The sequence below is a fragment of the Enhydra lutris genome, unplaced genomic scaffold (genome assembly GCF_002288905.1).
Source record: "Enhydra lutris kenyoni isolate GAN:26980312 unplaced genomic scaffold, ASM228890v2 scaffoldscaffold8, whole genome shotgun sequence".
NCBI classification, from domain to species: Eukaryota; Metazoa; Chordata; class Mammalia; order Carnivora; family Mustelidae; genus Enhydra; species Enhydra lutris.
Window position 1 is genome coordinate 27,771,111 of NW_019154092.1, and position 14,519 is coordinate 27,785,629.

The 14,519-nt window shown below is 32.8% G+C and overlaps 1 protein-coding gene across 1 annotated transcript in view; it reads right to left on the reverse strand.

Moving 5' to 3' along the window:
* LOC111142411 (coiled-coil domain containing 178) overlaps positions 1 to 14,519 on the reverse strand; it is a 397,276-nt gene that overhangs the window by 356,769 nt on the left and 25,988 nt on the right. The window contains exons 5-7 of the mRNA XM_022495479.1: positions 12,755 to 12,837; positions 9,784 to 9,984; positions 5,229 to 5,449 (exon numbers count right to left, since the gene is read on the reverse strand). Coding sequence (XP_022351187.1) covers positions 5,229 to 5,449; positions 9,784 to 9,984; positions 12,755 to 12,837 — 505 coding nt within the window. The remainder of the gene's footprint in view (positions 1 to 5,228; positions 5,450 to 9,783; positions 9,985 to 12,754; positions 12,838 to 14,519) is intronic.

Sequence of the window (14,519 nt, forward strand, 5' to 3'; positions counted from 1 at the left end):
ACATCATATGAGACAAATTCATCCCCAAGGCAAGCTCTTGAGTTGGGTTTGTGTGGCACTGTTATATACTTCCGCCATTGATACTCCAATTGATGTGGATAATACTCTTGTGGCTCTGTGGCGTTATGAGGCTGGGCTGCTTGCAGAATTTGGAGGCAACATAGAACCTTGGAGCTTGATTTGCAATTATCTTCAATTTGCAAGATATGCACTAGGGCTCAAGCATGCTGACTAGAGGCGTTCAGTCCCTTAAGCAGTTAGTTTTTTTAGCATATCTCTAGCCAGGACCTCAAAACTGAGTCAAGACAGCAGAATAAAATAAAAATAAAATAAAATAAAATAAAATAAAGTTATATGATAAAGGACTATAAATAAAACACTACACTATACTTCCTCTGGCCCCTAGCAATCACTAATCTGTTTTGTTTTATAGATTTATCTGTTCTGGATATTTCATATAAATGAAACTATACAGAATGTGATTTTTTTAAAGATTTATTTATTTGACAAGAGAGAGATCACAAGTAGGCAGAGCAGCAGAGAGAAGGAGAGAGGGAAGCAGGCTCCCTGCTGAGCAAAGAGCCCAAATCAGGGCTCAATCCCAGGACCCTGAGATCATGACCTGAGCCAAAGGCAGAGGCTTAACCCACTGAGCCACCCAGGTGCCCCAAGATGTGATCTTTTGTTTTTAGCTTCTTTTTTAGCATAATGTTTCAAAGTTGATTTATGTTGTGACATATAACAGTATTTCATTTTTTAAAATTTCTTCCTATGGTATAGATATATCACATTTTATTTAGTAATTAATCAGGTGATGGACATCGGGTTGTTTCCACCTTGGGTTAATACAAACACTGCTGCCATGAACATTTATGTACATTTGCTTTTGTTTCTTGGTCATCAGTTTTCAGTTCTTTGGAGTATATATCTCAGAGTATAATTCCTAGAGCATATGGTATTCTGTGTTGAACTCTTTGAGGAAAAGCAAGCATCTTTTCCACAGCATCTGCAACCATTTTACATTCTCACCAGCAAGGTGCCAGAGTTCCAATTTCTTCACATAGACACTAAAACTTGTTATTTTCTGTTTTATATTTATTCCCATCCTAATCGCTGTAAATGGTATCTCGCTGTAGTTTTGGTTTGCATTTCCCTAATGACTAATGATGTTGAGCATCTATCTTGTTAAATGTTTGTTGCTTAAATATCAAAAGTTGTTGGGAGTTGTGAACACTTGATTACTATAGGATCATGGGTTGCTGTGCAGTAATACTTCATTGCTAGTTTAACCAAAGTGACAATAAAATATTTTTTAAAGTAATATGATTTTTAAGAACCACAGTCTTTCCTAAGTGAGGAACTTCTGTTTACTTAAATAATCAAGGATATAATAAAATAAATATAAAGCATAGAGAGTTATTTTAGTAGGACAAAGAATCTCTGTAATCTGGGCAGATGACACAGGGAAACGTGTATCTTTAATAGCTTCTTTTAAGGGCAAATCAATAGTCCAAAATTATGTATTTATTTTAACAGATAGAAAACCAGATTCTAGTTTTGCATTAGTATAATATTTGATATTAATGCTCTTCTTGAAAGTCTTATAAATAAACACATCAGACAATGGCCACCTTTGATAATAAATAAAATTGTCTTTTCACAAACCAAAAAAAAAAAAAAGTTTGTTGCCTATTTGTATGTGTTTGGGGATATATCTATTCAAGTCCTTTGCCCATTTTTAACTTGGCTATTTGTCTTGGGTTGTTGAATTTAAAAAGTTCTTTATATATTCTAGGTACCATACCCTTCTGAAATGTATAATTTGCAATATTTTCTCTCATTCTATAGGTACTTTTCCGATAGTATCTTTTTTACTTTTTTTCATTGACACACAGTTTTCTGACAGTATCTTTTTTACTTTTTCTCATTGACACACAGTTGACACAAAAATTAGTTTCAGAAGTACAAGACAGTGATTCAACAAATCCCATACATTACACTGTGCTCACCCCAAGTGTAGCTACCATCTGTCACCATATAACACTAATACAGTATCATTGACTATATTGCCTAATCTGTACCTTTTAAAAAAAAAGTTATTTATCTGAGAGAGAGAGAGAGAGAGAGAGATAAAGCATGAGATGGGCAGAGGGCGAGGAAGAGAGAATCTCAAGCAGACTCTGCACTTAGTGTGGAGCTTGACACAGGGCTCAATCTCACAAACCCGAGATCACCACCTGAGCCAAAATCAAGAGTCGGACACTTAACTGACTGGGCTATCCAGGTGCCCTTGTTATGCTACACCTTTTATCCCAGTGGCTTATTTATTCCATAACTAGAAGCTTGTACCTCCCATTCCTCTTCATCCATTTGCCTATCCATCCACTTCCTCCCCTGGCAAACATCATTTTGTTCTCTGTATTTATAGGTCTATCCCTAATTTTTGTTTTTCAGATTCTACACATAAGTGAAATCATATAGTATTTGTCTCTGATTGATTTATTTCACTTAGCATTATATCCTCTAGAGGTCCATCCATGTTTGCACAAATGGCAAGATTTTGTCATATTTTATAGTGGAGTAATATTCTATTGTATATATATATATATATATACATACATATATATATATATATATATATACACCACATCTTCTTTATCCATTCACCTGTCGATGGACACTGATGTTGTTTCCATATCTTGGCTTTTGTAAAAATGCTGCAATAAAAAAAGGGGTACATATATCTTTTCAAATTAGTGGTTTTGTTTTATTTGGGTAAAACCCCAATAGTGGAATTACTGGATCATATGGCATTTCTATTTTTAATTTTTTGAGGAACCTCCATACTGTTTTCCACCATGGCTGCATCAACTTACATTCCCACAACAGTGCATGAGGGTTCTTTTTTTTTCCATATCCTTGCCAACACTTGCTACTTTTTGTCTTGTTGTTTCTAGCTATTCCGAAAGGTGTAAGGTGATATCTCATTGTGGTTTTGATTGGTTTTGATGATTGAGATGTTAACCATCTTTTCACATATCTTTTCTTCTTTGGAAAAATGTATTTTCAGGTCCTCTGCCCATCTTTTAATTGTATTACTTATTTTTTGGTATTATGTAAGTTCTGTACATATTTTGGATATTAACTTTTTATCAGATATTGATAGTGTCCTTTGGCACATAAAAGGTTTTCATTTTTTTATTGAGGTACAATTAATATATAATAATTTCAGGCATAAAACATAATGATTCAATATTTCTATATATTGTGAAATTATCACCACAGTGAGTCTAGTTAACATCCATTGCCATACATAGCTAGAATTTTTTTCTTGTGATGAGAACTTTTAAGATGTACTGTCTTAGCAACTTTCAAATATATAATACAATAGTACTAACAATAGTCAACATGCTGTACATTAAATCCTCATGACTTACATATTTAATAAATAGAAGATTGTACTTTTTGACTCCCTTTCCAGTCATTTTCTAAACCCTCCATCAGGCAACCACCAATCTGTTCTATCCATGAAATTTTTTTTATTTGTTTTTTTCTTTTGATTCCACATATAAGTGAGATCACATGGTATTTGTGTTCCTCTGTCTAACTTACTTAACATAATGTCCTCAAGGTCCATCCCTGTTGTAAATGGCAAGATTTCACTCTTTTTTTTGAGTAATATTCCATTATGTGTGTGTGTGTGTGTTTGTGTATGTGTGTGTGTGTGTGTGTGTGTGTGTATATATATATATAATACATATCACTAATATATATACACATATATGTGTGTATATACACACACACATACACACACACACACCCATACCACATCTTCTTTATCCATTCATCCATTGATGGACACTTAGGTTGTTTCAATATCTTGGCTATGGTAAATAACGCAGCAATGAACATGGGGGAGCACACATCTTTTCAATTTGTGTTTTTTCTTCTAATAAGTATCCAGAAGTGGAACTGCTGAGTCATACAACAGTTCCATTTTAATTTTCTGAGAAACCTCCATTCTGCTTTCCACAGTTGTTGTGCCAATTCACATATTCAGCATACAAGGGTTCCTTTTTCTCTAACATTTTTGCCAACACTTTTTACTTCTTGTCTTTTTGATAATAGCCATTCTGACAAGTATGAGATGATCTCTCACTGTGGTTTCAATTTGCATTCCCTGATGATTAGTGATATTGACAACCTTTTCATGTACTTGTTGGTTATCTGTATTTCATCTTTGGAAAAATACCTATTCAGATCTTCAGCCCAATTTTAAGTCATATTGTTTTATTTTGGTGTTGGGTTGTATGAAGTTCTTTATTTCAGATATTAACCCCTTATCAGATATATGATTTGCAAATATTTTCTCCCATTCAGTAAACTATCTTTCATTTTGTTAATGTTTCCTCTTGCCATGCAGAAGATTTTTAGACAGATGTATCCCCACTTGTTTATTTTTGCTTTTGTTAGCTTTATTTTTGGTGTCAAATCCAAAACAGCAAGTAAAATGAATGAACAGTAATTTGACCTCTAAAACAATGTCAGATTAAAAAAAAACAACTTGCAGAAACTTTTACAATGGTTGATACTATTTGAAAAACAAAAAAGAAACCATGCATTGTGCTTAAATATGTATATATAAATATACAAAATTCACCTCAAAACAGATTTTCCTGATAAGGTTATTTTTGGAGAGTGAGGAAGGAAAATGGAATCGCTGAGAATATAGGACACACTTAACAACTCTATTTACTTTAAAATAATAAAAAATAAATATGAGTTAAATCTGTTCATTTGGCGGCAGGTATAAGTAATTTATTTTTCTATAACACAATTCCACAATAGGAGAGTTAAATGTTAATTAATCATTGAAAAGATTTTATAGTTTATTATCATCAACAATAAAATTGACTGATATATTCTGCTTGCATTCTCTCCCAGTTTGATTTAAAACTTCAAAAATTATCATGTTGTTCTAAATCTCCAAAATTCTATTAGTAGGTTGACTATTAATACTCCTAAGTATAAAACAGAAGATGACACAGTTTAAATGAATATCAATTGATTGTATTATGTGTAGTTTAATAGTTCCTTTAGGAAATTAATAGTAGGTTAATTTTCAGTGAAAATGAAACATTTAAAGATATTAATTTCTTACAGCTGAAATATTTTGTACAACTAAGTAACACTCTATAAAATGCATATCCATTCGTTTATTCATTTACCTCAAATTTCTTTGTTTGAAATTCTTTCAGAGCTTCAAGTTCTTGGTTCTGTTTTGAGTTAATTAGAGGACCAAATTTATTCATGTAGTCTATGTCTGCTTGAAGCTTTGCATTAACTTCTTCTAATTTTGCCTTTTGCTCCTCAAAATGTTTCAGTTGATAAGCTTTATCTTCAAGATGCCATTGTAATTCTACAATATCTCCCAAATAGGCTTCATGTTCTAGACATACAATAATAACAAAAGAAAATCTGATTTTAAAACAAGAACTCCAGAAAGAAACCTTTATTTGATAATAGAGACATATGAAATATCTTGGATTCAGAAATTACTTATCCATGAAGCTTACTAAATTTAATATGTTATCTTAGTAGTGCATTATAAAATATATTGCTTTCATCATTTATCATCAAAGGGATTAAAATATATGTTTTATAAGCTAAAAAGTGTTCTAGTATGAATCTTGCCTATTACAACCAATCTATATACTGGGTTATGTATAACTATTCTATGAACTACAAAATGAGAAAAACTGCAAGAGTGGAGGCCTTCTAAAATTATCTAGAAGTAAAATGATGTGATAGGAGTTATAAATGTCAGAAAGGAAAAGGAAAAAATAATTACTATTTTCTGTTGATACAATTATATATCAAAACACAAAAAAATAAATTGAAAATTGTTACAAATAGGATAGCTTATATTAAAAAATGCTTATTGTTGTAAGCCACTGAGTTCCAAGGTGATTTGTTACAAATCATTATTGTAGTAAATAACATTAATTCACATGACTAAATGCAAACCAAAATTAGAAGATTTAACATTGTGTTATTGCTAAGGTCTTCTTCCATAGTAGAAGAACCTTGTGAGCATTTCTATGGGACACAACTGTCTTCACACTCCATCCTCTCTGAAAGATCAATCCCCAGAACACTCTCCTAAACTCCCTTTCACCAGTCTCAACATTCATGTTCTTTCCAACTCCGATTATGCTATCCTTTTTGCTACTTCCCATTTGCATCCCAGGACTTTACTCCTTCAAGGTAATCTGTCTTCACCCTTCCTATATTGAGATTGTAAAACAGCAGCTCCTCAAATTGTGTCAACATACCATTCAAATACATAAACCAGTACTTAAACCAGTCTGCGATTTTTTTTTTCTCTTCCTTTAGGTAATCAATCATTGGGAAGTGCCCATGGACCCATGAATGTAGACTAAGGGAAAGACAGGGAATCTAAAGAAGCAGGTACAATGAAGAGTACCAGGGAAATCTGAGTCATTAGTTTATTTGGGCCTTCAGATGCTGCTTGGGTATAATAAATGTACATACTCTTATGTTGTAAGGAAACACAGCTGTGCATATCTAATTCTATATTTTTTAAGCTTATGCAACACCCAATTTCTGATGAAAAACTTACTTCTGATTATCTTTTTTGAGAGGAAAAATAAAAAGACATTTGCTAGATTATTGGCTGCATGTTGGGTGCCAATGGCTGTCATTCTGTGGGGGAGAGGGGAATGCAGTAGCCAAGTAGAAAGGAAAGTAGTCAAGGGTATAAAACCCCACCCTCACTCTTTTCCATTATCTTCCATGGTCTCTTGCCACTAATTCCAAATGGTTGAACCAGCAGGAGGACAGATTACAAAAGATATGTTTGATGCAGTCCATTATCAATCAGACTCATGGATCACAAAACAGAAGATACAAGTGTGAGTGGGCTGGTTAGGGGGATGAATGGATCTGGAGGACTGACCACAAGATATCTAAGAAAAAATGGAATTTCATTAATTAATGAATTAATGAAATTAATTAATTTCATTAATTATAAATGTAAGTTTTTTACAAAAATTATTTTAAAATTCTATAAACATCAAACTTAATATTAAGGCTGCTATGGAGATTAAGCATTTTTCTTGTCACATAAGCTAGAGACTTTGAGAATCCAAAATCTTTAAGAATATATACTTCTGTAACCTGTAAAAAAATTTCTAAATTTTATATTTAATATAAATATAAATATATTTTTAATATATTTAATATAAATATAAATATAAATATAATTTTATATTTAATAATTTAGAAATTATATCCTAAATGTATCAATATAAAGGCAATATATTCCTGAAAGCACACTACTTTTCAGGAATATTTTACAAACAGAAGGTACCTAAAAACTATATAGTAAAAATGAATTTAAATTTCATTACATGTGTTAGCTACTTAAAATAAAGCAGATGAAAATAAATTTCAGTTTTGTAAGTAGATCTTTAAGTTTTTTAAAAGATCTTTAAATAGATTTTTTTTTAAAAGATTTCATTTATTTGACAGAGAGAGACAGCAAGAGAGAGAACATAAGCAGGGGGAGTGGGAGAGGGAGACCCAGGCTTCCCGCTGAGCAAGGAGCCCAATGCAGGGCTTGATATGGGGCTCGATCCCAGGACCTTGGGATCATGACCTGAGCTGAAGGCAGATGCTTACCTGACTGAGCCACCAAGGTGTCCCTAAAGATCTTTAAATAGATCTTTAAATAAAAGACAGCTCAAGTAATAAATTATCACCAATGGCAAGAATGTATTCCATCACTGAAATGCATTTATAAGGTACGGAAAATGTGCATGTACGTATCTCAATTTAATTTTATTTTGGCAATTCCTTAAGTAGAACTTCATACAACCACAAACTATAATATCTTCTCTTATAAAGGCCATATGAGATTATATAGAAAATTATTAGCAAAATACTAAATAAAACCAGCTACACCGACTATTCTACTACCACTGACAAGGAAAGGCTTCCCAAACATTTTAAAAAATTGCAAGGGTGTCTGGGTGGCACAGTTGGTTAAGTGTCTGACTCTTGGTTCCAGCTCAGGTTGTGGTCTCAGCATTGTAAGATCCAGCTCTGCCTTGGGCTCCATTCGGCGTGGAGTCTGATTCTCTCTCCAGTTCCTTCAGCCCCTCTCATGCTCTCTCTCTCTCAAATAAACACATAAATCTTTAAAAAAAAACAAAACTCCAGATGACTCCTTGTGAATGTGAATGTGAATCTGCTCAAGAATCTACTGGGTTCCAGAATTTCCCAGGATGCCTATTCTGACCCTATTGTACATTTGGTTGCCTCTAACACCAATATGTATGTAAGTATGTATTTATAAATTATACACTTACGTTCTTGTATTAGTAGAGTATGCACATCATAAATTCTATTCAAAAACCTTGTGAATCAGAACAAACTCACTCCAAGCCTGAATTATTTACTTTTATAAATAGCTATAGAAACCAAATGTTTTGTAAAATGCACACTTTAAAGTGTGGGTAGAAAAAGGCCTACTCTTACCTGAGTTTAGAGCACTTTTTGCGTAATTTTTAGAATTAACTCTTCAGTAAAGGGCAACAAAGAGCATAGACAGGGGCAGAATTAAAATCATCCAGTCTAGGCTCTGGGCAATTTCCTGCTTCTTGAGTTCTGCTTCAGAAGGGAGTGAACAAAGGGTGAGTTCAGTCTGTGAGCTCAGTATTAATTTAAAAGGAATAAACAGTCACTGAACCCATACTTAATTTATTTTATTGAAATAACAGAATCGAGGAACCACTGGGAAACTCTACTTTGTCAGGTACAATAATGGCAAAATTAAAACCCCAATAACCAAGAAAGTAAATAAAAATAACAAAGTTTATAAATATAAAAGTTCTAATGTTTTCTTGCAACTCCCTAAAATGTGCACACTCTACTTGGAAACTATAGTTTTAGAAGACATATAACAAAGGTATATGTAAGTGTTCAGTTTGACAAATAATTTAATGTCTCAGGGTAAAACAGCCTCCCTTTTCCTCTCAAAAGTGTCTTAGTTTAAATGATAGGTTTATAAGCACCCTAATATAACCGTTTATAAATCATGTGAATCCAGAATTACAATTTCTAACTGAATTAAAAGTTATTTATAAACAAAGTCTAGCCTCAGTAGAATCATGTAGTAGGCATGCTTAATAAGCAGTGTTTGGAGAATAAAAAATCCAATACCTTTAGACTGTTTAATACTTTACCATAGGTCTCTTATTCTGTGGTCTAAAAAACCTAGTATTTCCTTTTGAAACATCTCCAGCTTTATTGTCTGCTAGAAGTTCTCAAGAAGATCTACTACTGAATTCTCAAAAGCAGATGCATGTTGCTAAAATATCATTTTAAAACTCTTTTATTTTCCTAGATTTAAAGATTTGGTCAATGACACCAATTGGAAATCACTTAAATTTCTAAGTTTCAAGTACTCAAATAATGTAGTCATCATAGGAAATATGTGCCAAAAGTTTAAATGTCCCACAGGCACCATAAATGCTATGGAATTATCAACAAACACCAAACTACAGAAGGTCCAGGTTTACTCACTGCAGTCCCAGCTACATAAATGTTACCAGCATTATCATTAATAGCATTTATCAAAAGTACACTGTTTGGATGCAAAACAATATGGTCAGAGTTGACTTTTTTCCAAAGCTTCAATTGATTATTCATGCCTCTCAAACAAAACAAATGGCAATATGAAAAAAATCTTATTATTACCTTTCTGCACAGCTAATGGAATTTCTTGAAGTCTCCAGATTGACCAAGAATCAATTTTCATGTGAATCTTTTTCTTTCTTGATTTTTGTTGTTTTAAAGCTTCTTCAGCTTCTGCACGGTCAGTTTCTAGACTTTTAATGAGATGAATGGCCTCTGAGAGCAATGTTTCCATTTCCTGCTTCAATTCTGGACACTTTTCATCTTAAAATAGAAATATATATTCACATTTGTTAATAAATCAGCCTATAAACTAGGTGGTGGGAACATAGGTACTAATGGTATCATTTTCCTTTTTTAATATTTATATGTTTAATAAGAGAATTTTAGAAAAATGAATTAGCCTTTTAAAGAGTTTTATTATAATAAAATCATAACATTAATTATAACTTTTGAAGACAGATTTTGAAGTGAACACTTTGTAAAATAGTTAGAATAGAGGAATCTCAAGCAATATCTCCTTGTATATTTTATCTAAAAATGTTTTTTTCATAAGCTATATTATAGAACTTTATTTTTAAATCATTCTTGTATTTCCTCTCATTCTATGACAAAAGCAAATCATAATGATTACATCAGCTAAATACTGAAAATCCTCAGATGATTCCTAGAAACATGATACTTTATATTCCTTATCAGATAATAACAACCTTAGTTAGCCCTGCCAGGAATTCATTGTTTCCAAATTCCATTTATTTAGTTATAACACAAATTGACTCCTGTAATGAGAGAAATTTGTGATTACTGGTTCACAGCTCTGAAAAGATATGGTTTAACGTTAACAAAATGATTAACATGGATATTCATTCACCTATTTATACTAGAAACACGCAGAGAGCTTGTTATGTTCTGGGCAATACACTCTCTCCCTAGAGATAGATCAGTAAGGAAGATGGATATGGGTTCCACTCTGGTGAGATTTATACTTGTAAACAGTGACTTTTGCCAAAATGTGACATGACAAGAAGACATAAACAAACACAAAATGTCGAGAAAGACAAAGAGCTGAGTCTAGAAGAAAAACAGTAAAACAGGTTCAAAACAAAGGCAACTAATAGACCTCTGCTTTGTTTTGTTTTGATTTGGACAATAAAGCAATAATTTTCTGCTAGAAGATATTACATATTGGTTATAAGTGTAAGCTCAGTAGTCCCAGTTTCTATTTCTAACCTAGTAAGCCTATCAAAGAAATTCAGCATGCTGCCTGAAAAGAATTCTTGAGAAACAGGTCTCTCTATTGTAATGCATAAAAATTATCGTTTATGGACTGGCCCTTGATTTGGCCTCTCTTTATTTGGTCTATGTCTTCTTTTTCCAGAATCTACCACATCCTGGACATTTTACATCCTTAATTGTCTGTTTTTTTCATAACAATATACACAGTGAACACTGTGTTCTCCAGCCAACTTATGCTCTATTCAGTTTCTATAAAGAGAGTCTGAAATGTTTAATTAAATTAATGCCACTTAAATCACTTCTGATGCGATAAAAATGTTTACCAAAGACATCCATCATGTTTGTACACAATCTTCTGTAGTGTTTTTATGATAGCATTCTAAAATAGATGCTGTGTTTATAACTTCAGATGCCTCCAATTCATTGTATTGAATCTCTCAATGTTTTTCTAGAATATCATCTCAATTAGTTTTACTATTTCATATTGAGTAGGTGAGTAACCTCCTGTAATTTTTTTAGCACAAACATTTAATTATAATAAATCTTGTCAACCTGATACTGTCTTGCACTTTGGGATCACATGTATGAGTTTACAATAAACATAACTGCAGTTAATTTAACTGTTATTATGTCCATTAACATATTAATCTTCTCCTAGCATTTGTCATGTGAAAAATTAAGCGTCTGGCTCTGCGCTCAGTGACAAATCTGCTTAAAGATTTTCTCCCTCTGCCCCTCCCTCTCTGCTCTCTCTCTCTCAAATAAATAAATAAATAAATAAACAAATCTTTCTTTTAGTTTTTCTTTCTTTTTTTTTTTTAAGATTTTATTTATTTATTTGACAGAGACAGAGATCACTAGTCAGAGAGGCAGGCAGAGAGAGAGGAGGAAGCAGGCTCCCTGCTGAGCAGAGAGCCGGATGCGGGGCTCGATCCCAGGACCCTGAGATCATGCCCTGAGCCAAAGGCAGAGGCTTTAACCCACTGAGCCACCCAGGCCCCTAAAGTATGTTTTTTATGAGGTGCCTGGGTGGCTCAGTGGGTTAAAGCCTCTGCCTTTGGCTCAGGTCATGGTCCCAGAGTCCTGGGATCGAGCCCCGCATCGGGCTCTCTGCTCAGCACGGAGCCTGCTTCCTCCTCTCTCTCTGCCTGCCTCTCTGACTACTTTTGATCTCTCTGTCTCTGTCATATAAATAAATAAAATCTTAAAAAAAAAAGAAAACTATATATATGCAATATATATATATATACATTATATATATTATAATGTATATATATTATATATAAAGCACATGTATTAATCTTAATTTATACATATATAAATATTACATACAAAATATAAATATAGTAGAGCTTCCATGTCCAGTGTGGTAGTCATGAATCCCATGTGATTATTTACATTTAAAAAGTGTTAAAATTAAACTGAAAAATTAAATTCTCAGACTTCCTAACTACATTTCAAGCAGATATTATATATGGCTACCAGATGGTAGAAACAGAGAACACTTTGATTATCCCAGAAAGCACGACTAGACAGCACTGAATTACAGTTAACTTCTTGGGAGGTAGAGAGGGATCATTATATACTCAGGACCCAGACCAGTATACATTATATTAAATATTTGTTGAATTTTGTTGTTTAATTAAACAATATAGAAGGCTCTTTCCTCTATTAGATATTCACAAGAATTATAAAACTCTTAAAAATGATTATTGTAAAAATTAAAAATATGTTAAATGAAAAGTCAATGAGCTTTTAAATATAACTTCATTTATTTAAGTATGAGGTACAACTTTACCTCTCTCTTCTGGTTTAACCTCTTTCACTGGTGTAGCAATACTCCAGTCTTCCTTCTGGTCTTGTGTGGAAGAAGTTCTGCTCCTATATAAAGGGAAAGAAGCAATCAATTAATAAAGAACTACTATACTTAAAGTTTAAAGTTATTAAAGCAAATTTTAGGTGATCCTCTCACATTAAATTTTAAATGTTTATGGTAGAACTTACTATACATGCTAATGCTATTATACAAGAAAATAATATAGCAAAATTCTAATATGTAATGGGCTTTACATTTCATGGGAAATTAACAGAAACTCAAAATTTGTTACAAATGACCTAAAAATATTTGAGAGGATATTAAAGAAGTTTTTTTTTGTTTTTGTTTTGTTCTGTTTTTAAGATTTTATTTATTTGTTTGTTTATTTTATTTATTTATTTATTTGTTAGAGAGAGAGAGAGAGAGAGCATGAGCACAGGCACACAGAGTGGTAGACAGAGGCAGAGGGAGAAGCAGGCTCCCTGCTGAGCAAGGAGCCCATGTAGGACTTGATCCCAGGAAGCTGGGATCATGACCTTAGCCGAAGGCAGCCGCTTAACCCACTGAGCCACCCCGGTGTCCCTGTTTTTGTTTTTAAGAAAATGAATTGGTCTTCCCTAGATAGTGTTGCTATCAGAAAAAGGGGTTTAATTGAGAATAATTTGAGAGCTATTTCTCTAACTTCAGTACAGAAGTTTGGGGTACAATATAAAATCCAAGGACCAAAAACGCTTTTTCAGATTTGAAATTTTTTTTAAAGATTTTATTTATTTATTTGACAGAGAGAAAGACATCACAAGTAGGCAGAGAGGCTGGCAGAGGGAGAGAGGGAAGCAGGCTCCCTGCTGAGCAGAGAGCCCTATGCAGGGCTTGACCCCAGGATCCTGGGACCATGACCTGAGCTGAAGGCAGAGGCTCAACCCACTGAGCCACCCAGACACCCCCAGATCTGAAATTAATAACATTTTAGCAAAATATCCAAATTAAAGTGTTATTTTTTTCTAAAGAATTTTTCTAGGGGCATCTGTGTTAAGCATCTACCTTGGGCCCAGGTCTTGATCTCAGGGTCCTGGTATCCAGCCCTGTGTCAGGCTCACTTAGCAGAGAGTCTGTTTCTCCCTCTCCCTCTGCTCCTCCTCCCCAGCCCATTCTTCATGTACTTGTGCATGTTCTCTCTCTCTCAAATAAATAAATAAATAAATAAATAAATATCTTTAAAATTGTTTTAAAAAATTGTTCTTAAGTTTTCATATTTAAAAAGAAGCATTTTTCCTCTGATAAATGTTATCAGAAAAAAAGTATCAACAACAAAGCAGGTAGTGATATTTTCCTTAAGTTATTATTTTTTCTTATTAAAGAAGCATTACAAATTAAAAAAAGTTTATACATACCAAAAATCATATTATAAAATAATCCATATTAATTACTCTTCTTAGCTAACAGAACACTCTGATATTTTAATTTTTATAAAATTAGTCATAAAATATTGCATGCTGCTTTAGCTATATGACATTGTTTCCTATATATTTGACTATAGTTTAATATTTCTGATGACTGCATACTATTTATCTCATTGTTGTTCCACAATTTATTTAGAAAAACTTGTTTATTATGAGGTCAGGGCAATATTCATCATCTTTTCTCCATTAGTTTCAACTTCATTTTTAAATATTTTTGTTAAATAATCTAATATTTTTTTCTTGCTTGTTTGAAAACTAAAAAAAGTTGAATCAGTAGATTGCACACT